Below are 20,054 nucleotides of genomic sequence, written 5' to 3' on the forward strand. Positions count from 1 at the left end.
GGTGTTTCAGACTGTAGCTGTGTGAGTATGAGGTGTTTCAGACTGTAGATGTGAGACTTTTAGATGTTTCAGACTGTAGCTGTGTGAGGTTGAGATGTTTCAGACAGTAGCTGTGTGAGTCTGTGGTGTTCCAGACCGTAGCTCTGTGAGTTTGAGGTATTTCAGACTAGAGATCTCTGAGTTTGAGGTGTTTCAGACTGTAGCTGTGTGAGTTTGAGGTGTTTCAGACTGTACCTGTGTCAGTTTGAGATGTTTCATACTGTAGTTGTGCGAGTTTTGCGATGTTTCAGACTGTTGGTGTGTGAGTTTGTGATGTTTCAAACAGTAGCTGTGTGAATTTGAGGTGTTTCAGACTATAGCTCTCTGAGTTTGAGGTATTTCAGACCATAGCTCTGTACGTTTGAGATGTTTCAGGCTGTATCTGTGTGAGTTTGAGCTGTTTTGGACCTTAGCTGTTTGAATTTGTGCTGTTTCAGACTGTAGCTGTGTGAGTTTGAGAGGATTCAGACTCTAGCTCTGCGACGATGAGGTGTTTTGGACTGTAGCTGTATGAGTTTGAGGTGTTTCAGACTGTAGCTGTGTGAGTTTGCGATGTTTCAAACAGTAGCTGTGTGAATTTGAGCTGTTTCAGAATATAGCTGTCGAGTTTGAGGTGTTTCCGACAATAGCTCTGTGCGTTTGAGATGTTTCAGACTGTAACTGTGTGAGTTTGAGATGTTTCAGACTGTAGCTATAAGAGTTTGAACTGTTTCAGACCGTAGCTGTGTGAATGTGAACTGTTTCAGACTGTAGCCGTGTGAGTTTGAGGTGTTTCAGACTGTAACTATGTGAGTTTGCGATGTTTCAGACCGTAGCTTTGTGAATTTGAGCTGTTTCAGACTGTAGCTATGTGAGTTTGAGATGTTTCAGTCAGTTATTATGTGAGTTTGAGATGTTTCAGACAGTAGCTGTGTGAATTTGAGGTGTTTCAGACTGTAACTGTGTGAGTTTGAGATGTTTCAGACTGTAGCTATGTGAGTTTGAGATGTTTCAGACATTAGCATTGTGAGTCTGAGATATTTCAGATTGTAGCTGTGTGAGTTTGAGGTGTTTCAAACTGTAGCTGTGTGAGTTTGAGGTGTTTCAGACTGTCGCTGTGTGAGTTTGAGTTGTTTCAGACTGTAGTTATGTGAGTTAGAGATGTTTCAGACTGTAATTATGTGAGTTTGCGATATTTCAGACAGTAGCTGTGTGAATTTGAGCTATTTTGGACTATAGCTGTATGATTTTGAGGTGTTTCAGACCATAGCTGTGTGCGTTTGAGATGTTTCAGTCTCTAACTATGAGAGTTTGCGATGTTTCAGACTAAAGCTGTTTTAGTTTGAGCTGTTTCGGATCATAGCTGTGTGATTTTGAGCTGTTTCAGACAGTAGATGTGTGAGTTAGGGTGTTTCAAACTGTAGCTGTGTGAGTTTGAGATGTTTCAGCTCGTAGCTGTATGAGTTTGAGGGGTTTCAGACCGTAGCTGTGTGAGTTTGAGGTGTTTCAGACTGTAGCCATGTGAGTTTGAGGTGTTTCAGACAGTAGCTGTGTGAGTTTGAGATGTTTCAGACATTAGCATTGTGAGTCTGAGATATTTCAGATTGTAGCTGTGTGAGTTTGAGGTGTTTCAAACTGTAGCTGTGTGAGTTTGAGGTGTTTCAGACTGTCGCTGTGTGAGTTTGAGTTGTTTCAGACTGTAGTTATGTGAGTTAGAGATGTTTCAGACTGTAATTATGTGAGTTTGCGATATTTCAGACAGTAGCTGTGTGATTTTGAGCTATTTTGGACTATAGCTGTATGATTTTGAGGTGTTTCAGACCATAGCTGTGTGCGTTTGAGATGTTTCAGTCTCTAACTATGAGAGTTTGCGATGTTTCAGACTAAAGCTGTTTTAGTTTGAGCTGTTTCGGATCATAGCTGTGTGATTTTGAGCTGTTTCAGACAGTAGATGTGTGAGTTAGGGTGTTTCAAACTGTAGCTGTGTGAGTTTGAGATGTTTCAGCTCGTAGCTGTATGAGTTTGAGGGGTTTCAGACCGTAGCTGTGTGAGTTTGAGGTGTTTCAGACTGTAGCCATGTGAGTTTGAAATGTTTCAGACTGTAGCTGTGTGTGTTAGCCTGGGATCTGATTTTAGCCCTGGGCCAGTTTCAGGAGCTCAGGATTAGGAATGCAACGGCTGTTGCAGAGATCAGTCTCAGGGAATGTGAACCCACAGGCCTGAATGAAATAATGCTGGCTTAGCTTCTATCTGTGTGGACTGAGAAGATGACCAGTAATGGTGTAAAATCTCATCCTGAGACGAGACAGATGGCAAGATGGGCTGCTGGGACAATCCTGAAGTTGTGCTGCATTCAGGGATGGATGGGGCAGCTCTGAGCTTTACAATCAGATCCCGAGTACAATTCATGGAGCTGATATGCAGATGTAAGCCAGTATAGTGGCAACTTTGGGTACCTTCTCCATGGAACAGATTAAAATCAGGAATTGCCAGCTCCTGGCATCCTCTGGGCATCTAAATAACCTGACGATTCTAATGTGCCACTACCCCATGCGGACGGTACTGAAAATACTTCCTTGAACTGAATTCTAATACTGATCTGTGGCACCAAATAAAACTGCACCTACTTGCACTTTTGTTTTACTTTCTTCAAAGTGTTGGCAGTTCTGTGACATTTCCCGAGTTGTGTCAGATTCATCCAGTCGAGGGAACATTCACCGCAAAGTGGAGATGAACTTTTGCTTTTATTCAATTAATGACTGACCCTGTATCAGGACGAAGGCCAGTTGCCTGACAGAACCATTAAATTAAAACTGCCTGTTTCTCACACATGAATATTTTCCATTCAATGATGTAATCAAGTGTTTGAACTTTAGTAACCTGTAGCTGGGCTGATTAATTAACTCTTTCGTCTTTTCAACAAACAGAGGTAGCCGGTTCTGGAGCAGGGTAAGCACGTGACAAGCGTAATGTTTAAATTCCTTGGCTGAAAGTCTTGAATAAGCTCAGATTTTAAACAATATATAATTCATGGGATGTCCCTAATTGCCCAAAAGATAGTTAAGAGTCAGCAACATTGCTGTGGGTCTGGAGTCACATGTAGGCCAGACCAGGTAAGGAGAGAGACAAAAACCTGCAGATGCTGGAATCCAAACTGGACTGGCAGGAGGCTGGAAGAATACAGCAAGCCAGGCAGCATTAGGAGGTGGGCTACCCAGTCCTGAGGAAGGGGTACACCCGAAACGTTGATGTCTCCGCCTCCTGATGCTGCCTGGCTTTGGTGTTCTTCCAGCCTCCTGCCTGTAGACAAGGTAAGAATGGCAGTTTCCTTCCCTAAAGGACATTAGTAAACCAGCTGAATTCCTCCCCCCAACAATTGTTTCATGGTCATCATTAAACCCTTTATATCGGAACTTTTTTCTTGTATTCAAATTACATCATTGGCCATGTAGATTTGAACCCAGGACATTACCTGGGTCTGGGATTAATAGACTTGCAATAATATGACCAAGCTGCTCAAAGACTGTGAGCGTAGAGTTTAAAATAAAGACCTGCTGTTAGTATGATAACTTTGGACAGGTGTTGGCCCAGTGGTATTGTTACTAGATTATTAATCCAGAGAGCCAGGTAATGTTCTGGGAACCTGATCTTGGACTGTCACTGGGTGGTGGAATTTGACTTCAATTATCCTTATCTGGTGTACCTGGGACAAGTTGTTTTTATGGCCAGGATTATGAAGTGCCAATGGGAGAACTTCAGTATTTCAGCCCTCCCTGAAAACTGAGGTGTGGAGGAGCTGGTGTTGGACTGGAGTGGACAAAGTTAAAAATCACACAACACCAAGTTATAGTCCAACAGGTTTATTTGGAAGCACTAGCTTTTGGAGCGCTGCTCCTTCATAAGGTAGCTGTGGAGCAGGATCACAAGACACAGAATTTATAGCAAAAGATTACAGTGTCATATAACTGAAATGGTATATTGAACAAATCTAGATCGCTGTTAAGTCTTTCATCTTTTAGAATGGGTTGCAGGTTTCAATTCATTAATATGTAAATCCCAGGACTTCTTTTAAGTCACATTCTTGAGATAATTTAAGGTTTTATAAAAGAAAAGTGCCGTCTCAGCTCAGACAATGCATTAAAGGTGTGGGGTTAGAGTTTATCTGTGTTATGACACAGGGTAAACCCCTCTGCTAATTTAAACCTGACACACAGAGAAGCTCACCTCACACTGTAATCTGTTACATTTTGAGAAACAAAGAACCATCCTAGAGGTCACTATTTAAAGTAAAAATTAACAATTTTATTTTTTGAGTCCAACAGAGAACATTAAAACAACAGCTATTTAAAACTCCTTTCTCTAAAACCTATATTTTACCTCCCACTCTACAATACCGGTCTGATGGAACAAAAACCCCAGTTAAGATTTACAGAAAAATAATCATATTTCAAAACAAGCCAGCTTGTTGATTCTCCTTTGTAGATTTCACTCTGTAGAGATTTCTGGGTTGTCTTTTATTTGGTCTTCTGCTGTGCAACTCTCTTATAGCAGTCTGTTTGGTAGCTCTTTGTAGTTCTCCCCCTAACTGTTCAAAATGTCTGATTTTATATCCCAAAACAGCAGATCATTTCATTGGTTTGATGTAATCAAAACACCAAAATTCAAATTTGATTGGATTTTGGTATCTGGGGCATAATTTAAACTGATTAGCCAAATTTGAAATAGTTTTTGTTCCATGGCAACACAACACCAGCAGTTTGTGTTATGTTTTTATATTTTTCAGAACACACCGTTCCTCTCTTATTCTGTGCCAGCTTCCACTCTCTCTTAAAGATATACTACACACCTACACCTTCATGACAATCTGTATCCCAATCTTGAGTCTGACTGATTAACTGAAAGTCTCCCAGAATTGATGACTGATCTCTTGGGTAATGCTATTGTAGATCCAGGACTAATCTAAATTGTACCTGGGGTACCTGCATGCATCTATTGCCTCTAGTCTCAAAATGTGGCCCTGCACCATCCTGACCACTTCCCTGATGCAGACATCATTGGCTATCTTCATTATTAGACATTGGCCTTGAGAATTATATCAGGGATATGCTTCCCACTGTGGTAACTTTGTCAGGAGCATAACTGGCAATAGTATTGGTTGTTATAGGCGGAAATTCCAATTTGTCTTTTTATATCACTTTCTGACAATTTCAAGAGAGAAACTTGTCTCCTGTCCAACTATTCTGTGAGTTTCGGCAAGTTACTGCAGTGCGCCTTGAATGTGGTGCCTATTGTTGGCACTGTGGTGGCAGAGGGAGTGAATATTTAAGGTGGTGTATGGCTGTCAAATCAAGCAGGAAGTTTTGCCGGGATGGTATCAAGCTTCTTGGAGCCACACTGATCCAGGCAAGTGAACAGTAATCCATCACACTCCCAGGTTGTTCCTTGTGGATGCGGAGTAGGAGAGGTGTTCTGTCTGAAGAAATTCCAGTGCCTGACCTAGCTACAGACTCAGGTTTTTGTGGGATATTAATCATTTAGTGGATTTGCCATTGCTTCCCTCAATAATGTCCTACCTCTATCATCATTTGACATCCTTGGGGTGGCATGGTAGCTCAGTGGTTAGCACTGCAGTCTCACAGCACCAGGGACCTGGGTTCAATTCCACCCTTAGGTGATTGTCTGTGTGGAGTTTGCACATTCTCCCCGTGTCTGTGTGGGTTTCCTCCAACAATCCAAAGATGTGCAGGCTAGGTGGATTAGCTGTGGGAAATGCAGAGTTATTGGGTTGGATGGTCTTCAGAAGGTCCGTATTTCTCAAAGGGCTGAATGGCCCTCTTCCACACTGTAGGGATCCAATGATTCTAGATAGGAAAACCTAATTAAAATGTTGACATTTCCTGCTCTCAAATGTAGAACAAATTAACAGAGGACTTACACTACTAGACCTCACACACAGGTAAGGCTGAAATTTACCTTTCCTCACACTGCATTTTCAAACATTATCTCGTGAAGGCAATAGCCTTTGGACATGCTAACGGTAACATCATTGTTATTCATCAAAACTCCACAAAGTTATTGATCCTTTTCAGAATTAATTGCAGCAGACAAGCAATACTGCAATGGATGTCTCTTATGTAAGGGTGTCTGTTTTTAGCAAGATATCTCAGAACAACTGGTGGTGAATATTTTTCTAGTAAACAGTAAACAATGCAACCACAATCTCAGCGATTTGAACAGCTGGACATATCTTGCTAGAGCAGTACAGTCATTTTGCTGTTCTTATTACATTGAGGATCTGCCCTTGGGTATTGTGCACCTCTATCACAGCTGGCTAACAAATCTTATTATAAACTGAAATTAAAAATAATAAGAATGGGCAGTGATTGATCAGTGAATACAGTGATAATATTTGCATCACTTAAATACATACTTTGCAATTGTTCTCTTTGCCTCAGAAAATAAGTACATTCTGTAACTAAAGGGCTAAATACTGAAGGCTTATAGTATGAACAGTAAATGGATATTAACTGGAGCACATCTTAGTGGGAAAGGGAAAAATAAAGATCCACAGTGAATTTCTAATAGATGGGAAACATCCAGTTGAGTTCAGGCATGATAGAAAGACTTTGTCTTATTAATTCACACCCTTTAGAAGTCTGGTGCTCAAAGGATGTCTTTCTCACTCAAAATACAGAATTGTTGGCATTGATAATGATGTAAACATCCATAAATATTGGATTAAAAAGGATAAGCAACCACAGCTCAAGTAATTTGAAGTCATTCAGGTAGCTCTTGGCTTTGAGCGATAGTCAATGGAAATAAAAATCAGGAGAGATGGGAGATATGCTGCAGGCTTACAATCACTTCTCTTACACTATTACATAATCAAGGACACCTTCACCAAGTGAGCAGTGCCCTAGCAAAGAACTCATCACCAGCTGATGACTGATGAGAGATTGCAGGATCACTCACTGCAAGAGTACCAGCCTCAAACGCACATTCGCCTCAGGGTGGATTCCCACGTTTAGAATGATAGGAGACTGTAAACATCCAAAAGTAAGAATGGTTACCAGGGAAGCAGGCATGACCTTTATGCTTGTCATCAGGGGAGCCTGATGGAGGTTAAAGACTACAGAAAATCAAGCGCAGCATCAGTGAAGGCAGTACAGGTACAAGAGGAAGGCGTAAAGGCAGTGGTGGGGGAGGAGAAGGAAGAGCAAGACTAGTAAGGGGTGCAGGTCAAAGTGTGGAGAGTTATGCAGGTGAGAATTCCACGCATGAAACAAGTTTGTGTAAGGAGTGGCTTGGAAGTCAGGAATGTCGATGGTTGGGAGTGTCACCAAATTAAACGCATCGTTGATCAGGATATGGAAGCTGGGTCCTGACTCAAGCAGTTTAAAACATTGAATAGTTGGTGAAGCACAGATACCTTGAGCCCTCCCTGCTATACTGGGTATGTTCCTGGCTGATTGAATTCATGCAGGGTAATTCCATGAATCTAATTACTTCCACATTATTCTGTTTTGTGTTACAGGCTCCCTGACTGTTTCAGTCACTGACATGCGGGCACCTGTGGTTGGAGCCTCTGGTGGTGTCTACGCTCTCTGCTCCGCACACTTGGCCAATGTTGTCATGGTAACTGTTGTTTAGTTTGTCTTTCCAAATGTAATTATACCAAACAGTGCAAATAAACCCACAGCAGCGTTGAGTTATACTGAAGGTCAGGTGGTATGCTGTCTTGCAGCATGTGATGTTTCTCTTGGCAAAGCGCAGTTATATATTGTGGCTATATTACAGCAGCTACATACACCCCGACAGTGAATTCCCAACTTCTGCCAAGTTGTCAGAGAACGTCAGGGCTGAAACATGCTGTTACAGCTGTTTATTGTCCCAGATGAGACAGACTATTATGATAACAGGAAAGTAATCCCTTCAGTTACAAGATTCAGGAGCACATTCATCCAACCTTTCATTAGGTTCCATCCCACTCCAATTTTGAACAGGAGAATGGAGCAAGCAGTATTTCTGCTAGTAACAAGCTACAACTGGGCCACCGGATGGTGTGAGTGTGCTCACTTTTCCAGGTTGTGTTGCACATGTACAGGGACAGGGTTGAAGCTTCCATTTTGCTGCTGCTTAAAGTCGAATTCCCAGCATGCATCATCATCCAGAGGAAGTGGGCAGGGCGAGATCACAAAAACAGTACACAAGAGGCCATTTGGCCTATCCAGTTTGTACTGCCAAAACAACGCTAAATCTACTCTGGTACCGATTTCCCACACTAGGCCAATAGCCTTGCATGTTACTTTTTGAAGGTTGTGAGGTAATGACAACCTGGGGTGGCATGGTGGCTCAGTGGTTAGCACTACTGCCTCACAGCACCAGAGACCCGGTTTGATTCCAGCCTGGGGTGACTGACTGTGTGGAGTTTGCACTTTCTCCCCCTGTCTGTGTGGGTTTTCTCTGGGTGCTCCGGTTCCCCCCCACAATCCAAAGATGTGCAGGTCAGGTGAATTGGCCATTCTAAATTGCCCATTGTGTTAAGTGCATTAGTCAGAGGGACATGGGTCGGTGTGGACTTGTTGGGCTGAAGGGCCTGTTTTCACACTGTATGTAATCTAATCTAAGAAATAGATCTGGGTGTCTTCCTCTTTCCATTCCTACTATGCTCTGGCTAAACTTTTAAGTGGATAAGATCATCAAGATGTTTTGTTTTATATGGGGTGTGAGTGGGGCAGAAGACAGGGAGAACAATCCAGGTATGAATTTTATGAAAACTTGTCTCAAATGTTTAATTTTAGTCATGCCAGGTTAATGACCCAGTTGTAAACTTGTTAATGCTGTTTGAGTGGTCTTGTTTCTATAACATTAATATTGTTTCCATTACTGGGGTGGCACAGTGACTCACACCACTGCCTCGCAACGCCAGGGACCTGGGTTCAATTCCAGTCTTGCACTTTTTCCCTGTGTCTGCGTGGGTTTCCTCTGGGTGCTCCGGTTTCCTCTCACAGTCCAGGTTGGGGTGGACTGGCCATGCTAGATTGTCCCATAGTGTCCAGGGTTATGCAGGCTAGCTGGGTTAGCCATGGGAAATGCAGGGTTACAGGGAGTCGGTAGGGGGCTGAGGCTGGGTGGGATGCTGTTTGGAGGGTCGGTGGGGACTTGATGGGCCAAATGGCCTGCTTCCACACTATGGGGATTCCATGATACTGCTCTCTGTAAGCTGATACCCTACAAACACAGCACCATGAGAGTCCTCGCTTTGAGTTGGATACATCACAGTTTAAGATCAGATGCAGCTTCTTTACAATACTTGGCTTGAGGTAAGCTTGTGGTGCAGTGGTAGTGTCCTTACCTCTGAGCTAGGAGACCTATGTTCAAGTCCAACCTACTCCAGAACTGTAGGTTGCCCGTTTGCTGCAGGAGCCCAGCACATTGATGCCATCTGGTGGCTGAAACTGGAACAATGATTTTGCTGAAAGTCAATGGTCCCCTGTTTTGATTTGTTGAGATCAAATTAAGTAACAGTTGCACCAATTGCAGCGCCCGGATTTAGGCTCTTGGTGTGACCATCAAAATTCCATAAATAGCTCCATGATTCTATTTCATTCAAAAGAATTACATTCGATTGTCTTACTTAAAGATGTTTAACATTGCAGCTTCCTTTGTTGCCATGAGAAATGAAACCTTGCACATTTTGAACGAAGTGGGTGTTTTGACAATCAATTTAGAGTCTTAGAGTCATAGAGATGTACAGCACGGAAACAGACCCTTCAGTCCAACCCGTCCTTGCCGACCAGATATCCCAACCCAATCTAGTCCCACCTGCCAGCACCCAGCCCATATCCCTCCAAACCCTTCCTATTCATATACCTATCTAGATGCCTTTTAAATGTTGCAGTTGTACTAGCCTCCACCACTTCCTCTGGCATCAAAAAGTTCTGTCAATGAACTGTTGGCAGATCACCAACAAACAGATCAGGAAGTTACACAGCAGAATGCCCAGGTCTCCTTGCATCATTCCCTTCCCTAATTTAAATGGTGATATGTTTTGAGGAAGGATCACTGGACCTGAAATATTGAGTCTAATTTCTCTCCACAGGTGCTGCCAGACTGGCTGAGCTTTTCCAGCAATTTCTGTTTTTCTTGTCAAACAGTGGCAGGTTGGGGAAGGAGGAGGTGTAACGGGACCTGGGTGTCCTCTTACACAAGTTGCTGAAAGTAAGCCAGCAGGTGCAGCAGGAGGTGAGGAAGGCAAATGGTATGTGGTCCTTCAGAGCTAGAGGATTAGAGTACAGGAGCAGGGATGCCTTGGTGCAATTGTACTGGGTGTTGGTGAGACCACACCTGCAGTATTGGGTACAGTTTTGGTCTCTTTATCAGAAGGAGGCTATGGAAGGAATGCAACAAAGGTTAACCAGTGGGCTTTCTGGGATGGCAGGACTGACAGATGGGGGGAGATTGGATCGGTTATCACTACAATCACGAGAGGTTAGATGAGTGAGGGGTGTGTTTCATAGAAACCTTCAATTTCTAACAGGATTATAAAGGTAAATGTAGGAAGATGTTCTCAATGATGAGGGAGTCCAGATCAGGGGTCACAATCTAAGGATAAAGGATAGGCCTTTCAGAACAGAGGTGAGGAGAAATTTCTTTGTCCAGAGAGAGAAAGAGAGATAAGCCTTTGGAATTCTCTGCCACAGGACGCTCCTGAGGACAAAACATTGAAGATATACAAGAAGGATGTAGATGTAGCTCTTAGGATTAAAGGGATCAAAGGATATGGGGAAAAGTTGGAACAGGCTACTGAGATGGATGGTCAGCCATGATCATATTGAATGTCAGAGCTGACTCAAAGGGCTGAATGGACTATTCCTGATCCTATATTCTGTTCTTCCATGTTTCTATGTTGGGACAGTAGAATACAAGCTCTTCCTATCTCTGTCTGTCTGAACTACTCTCCATCATTTTAGTGCCAAATTTAACCTTTTAATTTTAGATAAAGCTAAAAGCTAGAAAATGTGACAATTAATGGTAAGCAAACAGAGATTTTGTGGTTTCTTTAACTAGTGCCCATTTTTTGCATGAGATAAAAATCGATTCCAGCAGTAATCCTGTGTGCTATGAAATCTGGCACATGTGGATATTTCAACAGTCAAGCCATGGAGTATTGCCTCGGAACAGGAAAGGGACTGTGCTGGAGTGATTTAAGAGGTCATTCAGAACAGTTCAACAGTCACCAAACGGCAACTGAACAATCAGTTAAGAGAGAGTCAAAGGAGGTTGTTAGAGTGCTTCAGTTGGCTGATTCCATGCAGTACGGGGAAATATGGGGATCTTCAATTGTGGCAATAATTAGACACTATAGAGTGTAGCCTTGTAAAGCCAAGTGAGATGAAGTCTTGGGTAAAGAGATGGAGTGGCTGGGGGGTTAGCAATTGTTGGCAACAGTGTGGTTGAGGAGCTATGATCATGCCAGTATTTAGACATGAGATAATAGCCTGACCCAAACACAGGATACAGTCTCAGCAGTGGGATACAGTCTCGGAAGGGGGAATGCAGTCTCGGAAGCGGGATGCAGTCTCAGAAGGGGGATGCAGTCTTGGAAGTGGGATGCAGTCTCGGAAGTGGGACGTAGTTTCGGAAGGGGGATGCAGTCTTGGAAGCGGATGCAGTCTCGGAAGCAGGATGCAGTCTCAGAAGGGGGATGCAGTCTCGGAAGCAGGATGCAGTCTCAGAAGGGGGATGCAGTCTCGGAAGGGTGATGCCGTCTTGGAAGTGGGATGCAGTCTCGGAAGCAGGATGCAGTCTCGGAAGTGGGATACAGTCTCGGAAGGGTGATGCCGTCTTGGAAGTGGGATGCAGTCTCGGAAGCAGGATGCAGTCTCGGAAGTGGGATACAGTCTCGGAAGGGTGATGCCGTCTTGGAAGCGGATGCAGTCTCAGAAGGGGGATGCAGTTTCGGAAGCGGGTCAGCTCAGTTAGGAAAGAATATCAAGAAAGCCGGGCCTGGGAGTTCAAGGGAAGTAGTGAAACCAGCTATTGAGTAGAAAGCTAAGGTTGTGCTGGTAATTGGGCATGCAAACACTCTCAGAAGAAGGGATTGAACTACGCAGATATGAGCAGTCTTTGAGGCAGTCCATGAAAGAGTGGCTTTCTGAGGCTAGATCCTCAAAGCTGAAGGATTGGAATCCCTTGTAAAAGAGGGACTAGAATCTCAGTGAGTCGCTGAGAAATTCATGGGATCTGTCTTGACTGCATCTGCTATTAATGTGCTGTGTTGGGTATTCAACCACTGTTGAACAGTCCTAGCTACAACCCATGTTAACTGTTTCATCAATGGCCTTCCCTCCATCATAAGGTCAGAATTGGGTATATTCGCTGATGATTGCACAATGTTTGGCACTATTCATAACTTCTGAAGGTAACAAAGCAGTTCATTTCCAATTGCGACAAGACCTGGACAATATCCAGGTTTGGGTTGATAAATTACAAGTAAACAAATGCTACACAAGTGCCAGGTAATGACCATTTCCAACAAGAGAGTGTCTCACTATCACCCCTTGACATTCAATGGCATTATTATTGTTGAGACGCAGCATTCTGGAGCTAACCATTGACCAGAAACTAAACTGGACCAGCCATTTGGGGTGGCACAGTGGCTCAGTGGCTCAGTGGTTAGCACTGCTGCCTTACAGTGCCAGGGACCCAGGTTTGATTCCACATTCAGGCGACTGTCTGTGTGGAGTTTGCACATTCTCCCCCGTGTCTGTGTGGGTTCATCTGGTTGCTCCGGTTTCCTTCCACAGACCAAAGGTGTGCAGGCCAGGTGGATTTGCTGTGGGAAATGGAGGGTTACAAGCATAGGTAGAGAGTGTGTCTGGGTGGGATGCCTTTCAGAGGTTGGTGTGGATTTGGTGGGCCGAATAGCCTGCTTTCACACTATAGGGATTCTATATGAATACTGTGGTTACAAGAGCAGATCAGATGCTGGGAGTCCCGCAGCAAGCAGCTGATCTCCCGACTCCCTGAAGTCTGTCCCACTAAAAAGCACAGGTTGGGAGGGTGATGGAACATACCCCAGTTGCATAGATGAGTGCAGTTCCAGCAACATTTAAGAAGCTCGACACGATCCAGGACAAAGCAACCCACTTAAGTGGTGTGACCTCAAACATTCACTCCTTCTATCACTAATATTCAGTGGCAGCAGTGTGTATCAGGATGCTCTGCAGAAATTCATCAATGATCCTCAGCCAGCGTGTTTCAAACCCATGATCACTTCCATCTGGAAGGACAATGGCAGCAGATACATGGGAACACCACCCCCTGCAAGTTCCCCTCCAAGCCAAACACCATCCTGAGTTGGAAATATATCACCATTCCTTCACTGTCGCTGGATCAAAACTCTGGAATTCCCTCTCTAATGTCACAAACAGCGTATGGACTGCAGCAGTTCAGGAAGGCAACTCAACACCACCTTCTCAAGGGCAATTAGGAATGTGCAATTAATGCTGACACAGTCAGCAACACCAATGTTTCATGTGTGAATAAAAAGGAGTTGTTGACCCATAGCTGCCTCATGTTAATTCTGGATATTAAAATATGTCATGTAAGTATGTTGTAGATTGTTTTAAATTTTAACTTGTATGGTAACGTTCATTTTATTAATGTGGAATGTTGGGGATATTTTCTCTTAATTAGTATCTGGGACCTCACATTATCAGGGTAGACTTGGACACTGTTTAAGTACAGTTATCGTCTAGCGTATAAAATCTTAGACATTGTCTTTGCCTTAAACAAAATGTTATGGGTCCCTAAACTGATCAGACCAGAAATGTGATGGTATTGTTCAGGATTGTAACATACCAAAAATTTTTAATAACAATTGTATTTTTACAGAAATGTTAAGATAAATGTTAGTAAGTTCCTCAATCTTGTTGACTAATGAATTGTTACATTCTAAGTCCAGTGAAATGGTAAATCTACTTAGCATTAGATTATCATCATATCTTTTACGTTATGGAATTTACTTGTATGTCCATCTCTTGTCATAATATTTTACATGCTGTGCATCTTTACAACCATAATAATGAGACAGAAACCTCTTTCTTAATGTTTTAATGTTGTGTCTCATAAAAGCTAATATGTAATATTTATCATAGATTCTATTGTACATGTAAATAACTTTTTTCTATGATTGTGTGTACTTCACATTATGAAATACGCTGTTTTATGACTGCCAGTACATTCCAGTTTTTACTTCATGGTAAATCCAGCAACAAGTTCTGGTGCAAACACAGAGAATGCTGGAGAATCTCAGCAAGTCTGGCAACATCTGTGGGGAGAGAAACAGTTAACATTTTGAGCTTGGTAGGACTCTACTTCAGAACTTCTTCAGCAGCTTCTGTTGACTACACAGGCAATTTTTTTGATTTATCATTCATGGGATGAAGGGTCACTGGCTGGGCCAGCATTTATTGCCCATCCCTAATTGCCCAGAGTTAAGAGTTAACCACATTGCTGTGGGTCTGGAGTCACATATAGGCCAGACACAGTAAGAACAGCAGTTTCCCTTTCTAAACGGCATTAGTGAACCAGATGGGTTTTTCCAACATTCAACAATAGATTCATGGTCATCATTAGACTCTTCATTCCAGATTTTTTAAAATGAATTCAAATTCTACCATGACGTGATTCAAACCTGGGTCCCCAGAACATTACCTGGGTCCCTGAATTAACAATCCAGCGATAATACCACTAGGCCATTGCCTTCCAGCAGTAAGAATCAGGAAATTATTATCTGATAGACCTTAGTCCTTCAGAAACATTACTATAAGGAAATTCCTCACTTAAATTTATGGTTTTTAAATTCCTGAAAATTAAACTTTAAATTAAATAACTTTAACTTAAGCGCAGTTTCCTCAAGCAATCAGTGTTAGAGCCAAAGTTGGGTTTATGCTGACAATTTTCCCTCAGAAAATACAATGTAATGATTGGAATGTTGTACTGTATGTGTGCGGTAAGATGTATTTCTGGCTGAAATAACTTGCAAACTAAAATAAATTACCAAACATAAAAGAAATGCTGCATAGTAAGGTACTTCAGGACCTGTTTCAGCAAAACAAAACCTTTAAGCCTTTATTAAATTCGTGTAGTGTACATTCCTAATTATTTACACTCATAAATAAATTACATTTTTTTTAAAAAATACAATATAAACGTAGTTATCATAAATAAATGTTAAAATTAAGTTGAGGTAGTGCAGTTTTATATGACCAGAACAAAAATAGCCACTGGAGACCTCTTTAGAGGTAAGAACAAAAGTAGGTGAGCCAGTGGCTGTGAAGATGGACTGAGGGCAGCAGGAAAAGGAGGAAGGTGAAGGGGACTGAGTGCGGAAGCAGCAATGTGGGGAAGGGTCTTGAAGGCAGGCAAGTCACACGGGAAGTCTGTAGGAAACCACTCTAAACCAAAACTCACCACATTAAATGATTATATTTCCGTTTGTTCGATGTTAAAGTGAAACAAGATTAAGTGAATCAACTTTAAACGGGGACTTACTGCATCAGTATATACCATGACAGGCTTGGCATTAAGATACATGAAGCAGCATGCTGTTGTAGTAATGTGATAGATATCCACAGAACTCCCCGTGACAAAGTTGGGGCTTGTACGGTCAAATGTAAATTATTTAAAATAGCACAATGACCTCTCTGGTGCTGAAAATCTATGTGTGGAGTGACATTCCTTCAGAATTTAACCATTGGACATCATGAAACTTATAAAAATCAGATTATTTCTGTTATTTTTTTTCTTAGTCAATCTTTCTTAGTTTTATTTCGTTTTCTGTATATTACTTGATATTGAACTAAGTATTCTAATTTACACTTCCTGGTACAGGCTGTGCATGACGGAGTGAGGATATTTCAGTCAGATTTGTGGGGCATTAATTAAGGAATGAAGATCCACACTTGTGAAATTGAATTTTCAGGGCCAAAAAGGTCATTTAGCAACAATTATTACTCATCTTACCATCAAAAAACACCTCACTTACTCCTGAGTGCACTAGCTCTAACTTTTTTGAATGTATTTAACGTGAAATTAATTGATAAGTGTCTCAAGTTTTAAACCTTTGCAATCATTTCAATGTCAAGTCTATTGACAGGAGCTGTTACAGCACACCCTTGTGGACAACCCAAGTATCTCTGACTGCAGTTTCTAGGTTTCTACATTGAAAGTTGCTGTCTGATTTACTCCATTATGATCTGGCACCTGTACTCTTATCACTGTTGCAAAATTCAGATATCATCACAAACTGCAAATTTCCCAATGGAAGTCAGGTGTTTGGTGTGTAATGCCACACTGCCTCACCAATTCTAAATGATACATAAAGCTCCAGTGTGTGTAATTGGCCTCATTTCACATCAGATCTTTTGTATCTTTGGGATGTCCCAAAATGCTAGATAACTAGTTCAGTTATTTTGAAAAGAGGAGTTATTGCTTTGATGACAGATGGAGTGGCCGATTTGTGCTGAGGAACAAGAATAAACACCAATAGGTTTGTTCCTGGATGTGTTGGCTGAGGGAGGAACATTGCCCAGGTTACTGAAATGATGTGGAGGTGCTAGTGTTGGACTGGGGTGGACAAAGTCAGAAGTCACATGACACCAGGTTATAGTCTGACAGGTTTATTTGAAATCACAAGCTTTTGGAGCGCTGTGTCGGGTGAAGTCACTTCACATGACGAAGAAGTGGCACTCCGAAAGCTTGTGATTTCAAATAAACCTGTTGGACTATAACCTGGTGTCATGTGACTTCTGATTTTGTCCAGATTACTGAAAGAATTCCACTGCTCTTCTTCTGATGCCACTGAGGGATCTTTTATGCTGACCTGAGACCCTTGGTTTCGTCTTTCATCTGAATGATTGCACTGACAACAATTATCTCAATTGAGCGCTAGATTATGTGCTCAAAGCCTGGACTGAGTCTTGAGTCTTTAAGGGTGAAGTGCCAAAGCCAATGCTTACAGCGTAATTGGAGAATAACAGCATCTGAGTATGTCACAGCATGTTATCTATTATCTTTCAGAATTGGGCTGGAATGAGGTGTCCCTATAAACTACTTCGAATGATCTTGGCCCTTGTCTGCAGTAAGTATCTTTCTTTCAATAACTTTGTACCCTACAGTAATTATTTATGTCCTTGCCCCAACATTACAAATTAGAATCACAATACTAATTGGACATCAAAACTATTGAGAACATTCTACCTGTTCTGTGCAGGTTCATTCATTTTCTGGAAAATTCTTAACGTTTTTGTTTAATACTATCAAGCTGGGAGGCTGTGGCTTTTAAAAAGTGAGCATTGTGGAGTGTAGGGCCTGTTCTCCACCTGGTAGTCTAGGGTTGAAAGAGCCAAGAACTCTTACTGAGTGCAGTAGATACTACTCCTCCTTGGTGCCGCATGAATAAATGCAGATGTATCTTCTAGGCTCCTCTTTGGCTTGAACAGCAGCAAAAATGTTGCAGTGTGCATGGCGCATGCTCTGCACAGTTACTTCTTAAAATAGACACTCCAGGTCCTATGTAAATTGTCAGATCCCAATGTACATATTACAAAGAGTCAATGGCCTCTCTGCAGTAGATCCTGTGGGAATGAAAGCTGGCCATAAAACTAACTGAACGGGGCATCAGGTCATAGCCTACCACAAACCACCTATTGGACAAAATGCCTCAAAATCTCCCAGCTTCTCCCTTTCCACTAGACTTGACAAATTGTCAACTTTTCTGGTGAAGGTAGAGGATGGCAAAGTAGAAACAATATCCCATTCACTCCCACTGCACAGAACCTCAACTTACCAGATTTTACCCCAACAAACCAGTTTCCTGTCCATTTCAGTTAACATTCCAAGGTGATAAACCTCTTTATATTTAGAAGTTTGGAATAATGTAATTCATGTTTCATCTGGAAATTCATAAAACTAATTGATGGACAATGTTGCAATTTAGACCATGAGATGTAGGAGCAGAAGTAGACCATTCAGCCCATTGAGTCAACTCTGCCATTTAATGAGATTGTTGTCGATGTGATTATCCTCAGCCCCATTTATCTGCTTTCCCCCCTCAACCCCTGATTCCTTCTTTGAATAAAAATCTATCTCAGCCTTGAAAATATTTATTGACTCAACCTCTACAGCCCTCTGTGGTAAAGAATTCCATCCTCGAGGAGAAAAAAAATCCTCCCCATCTCTGTTTTCAGTGGGTAATCCCTTATTCTGAAATTATGCCGTCTTGTCCCAGACTGTCTCCCACAAGGGGCATCTACCCTAACAAGCCCCTAAGAACATTGTATGGTTCAATAAGGTCACCTCTCGTTTTTCTATATTACAATGAGCCCAGGCCCTATCTGCTCAAACTCTCCTCATCTGAAAATCCTTCGGCGACTCAGATCAATCCAGTTTAGAAACATAGAAACATGGAAAATGAGGAGGCCACTCAACCATCAAGCCCACCTCACCATTGAATATAATCACAGTTGAACATCCAACTCAGTCCCCGAATCCCGTTTTCTCCCCATACTCTTTGATCCATTTACCACGAAGAACGATATCTAATTTTTCGTGAAAATATTCAATGATTTGGTCTCAACTGCTTTCTGTGGCAGAGAATTCCACAGGCTCCCCCACTCTTTGCGTAAAGACCATTCTCCTCATCTCACTCCTAAAATGCCTCCCCCCCATCCCTAATTCTGACCTCCCCAGTCATTGAGTACATCCCTCCTCTGTTTAAACTGTCTAGTTCTGGTGGAATTTTATAGGTTTCTACGAGATCGCAACCCCCACCCCAACCCCACTCATTCTTCTACATTCCAAATAGTCCATTATTTTGTTCTATGTTTTGAAGTTTTAAATTTGCGTTGTGTTTCATTTTGGCAGTGAGCTCTGAGGTTGGCCGTGCAGTATGGCTCCGTTTCTCCCCTCCACTTCCTTCTTCTGGTCCCCAGCCCAGCTTCATGGCACATCTGGCTGGTGCAGTGGTGGGAATCAGTATGGGACTCATCATCCTGCGCAGCTATGAGGAGAATCTCCACCAGCAGTGTGCCTGGTGGGTCATGGTCTTCTCGTACGCTATCTTTGTCATGTTTGCAATCTTCTGGAACATTTTTGCATATGACCTCCTGGGTGTGCAGATCCCACCCCCGCCGTAGGTAACCACACCTCGGCTTTGGAATCTGTCCCAACAGAGAGGTTTATTTGGCTGCGGAACCTCTTTGTGAATGAAGAAACATGAGGTGGACCTTCAACGAGCAACTGTTAAAACTGACCTTTTGACTACCGATTTTTATCATCATTGTGATTGGCAGGATTTGTATCTCAATGACTAGACAATGAGTAACCACCACACCAGTGGTAGACATCACTTGCAAATTTTTGGGATTTTGAGAGTATAGATGGAAGATTGAATTTTATTCTGGTGGAACCAGCTGTTGTGGAAGTCTAACACTATAAGTGGAGCTTCTGTTTAACCTGCAATGTGGAGGGTACATTCAATCCCTGTAGGACTGCATCCTACTTCCCTAAGGCCAAGAGAATTTAAGTGCAGGTTGGAACAAGTCAAGGCTTAAGAACCAGGTATGCCCAGGAATACAGCCAGAGTGTTAGCAGCTCAATCCATTTACAGGTTACAAGTACCCAGCACTGGTAAGCTACCTGCTATAAGTCTATCTTGGATGATCATTATCTGATAAGATGGTGTAAACAGGAATAAGTTAGAAAGCCCAAATTTAAAACACACACAAAACTCATTTTACTAGCTCTCCATTTTCTCAAGAATCTTGCTGTATTTTGTGTACATTTCATCAAATGGGATGTGAAGATATATTGAAAAAAAAAATTTGTGACAAGAATTATATTGTGAACAATGACCTACACCATACTTCCCTTGACCTATTAAGTCTGGTTAAATTGGTTAAGTCTAATGTGTTAAATTTCATACAGATGTTTTCAAGCTAAAATGTCTCAATAAATATTGACCTTGA

At 42.2% G+C, this 20,054-nt stretch overlaps 1 protein-coding gene across 2 annotated transcripts in view; it reads left to right on the forward strand.

Moving 5' to 3' along the window:
- Positions 1–20,054, forward strand: part of LOC122560867 (rhomboid-related protein 1) — a 439,116-nt gene extending 419,062 nt beyond the window's left edge. For both annotated transcript variants that reach the window (XM_043712056.2, XM_043712057.2), the window contains 3 exons: positions 7,553–7,653; positions 17,107–17,167; positions 18,952–20,054. In XM_043712056.2, the coding sequence (XP_043567991.1) occupies positions 7,553–7,653; positions 17,107–17,167; positions 18,952–19,223 (434 nt within the window). In that variant the 3' untranslated portion in view covers positions 19,224–20,054. The remainder of the gene's footprint in view (positions 1–7,552; positions 7,654–17,106; positions 17,168–18,951) is intronic.

This window comes from Chiloscyllium plagiosum, unplaced genomic scaffold (genome assembly GCF_037043375.1).
Source record: "Chiloscyllium plagiosum isolate Xiang-an unplaced genomic scaffold, Cpla_swu_hap1 HiC_scaffold_20, whole genome shotgun sequence".
Lineage (NCBI taxonomy): Eukaryota > Metazoa > Chordata > Chondrichthyes > Orectolobiformes > Hemiscylliidae > Chiloscyllium > Chiloscyllium plagiosum.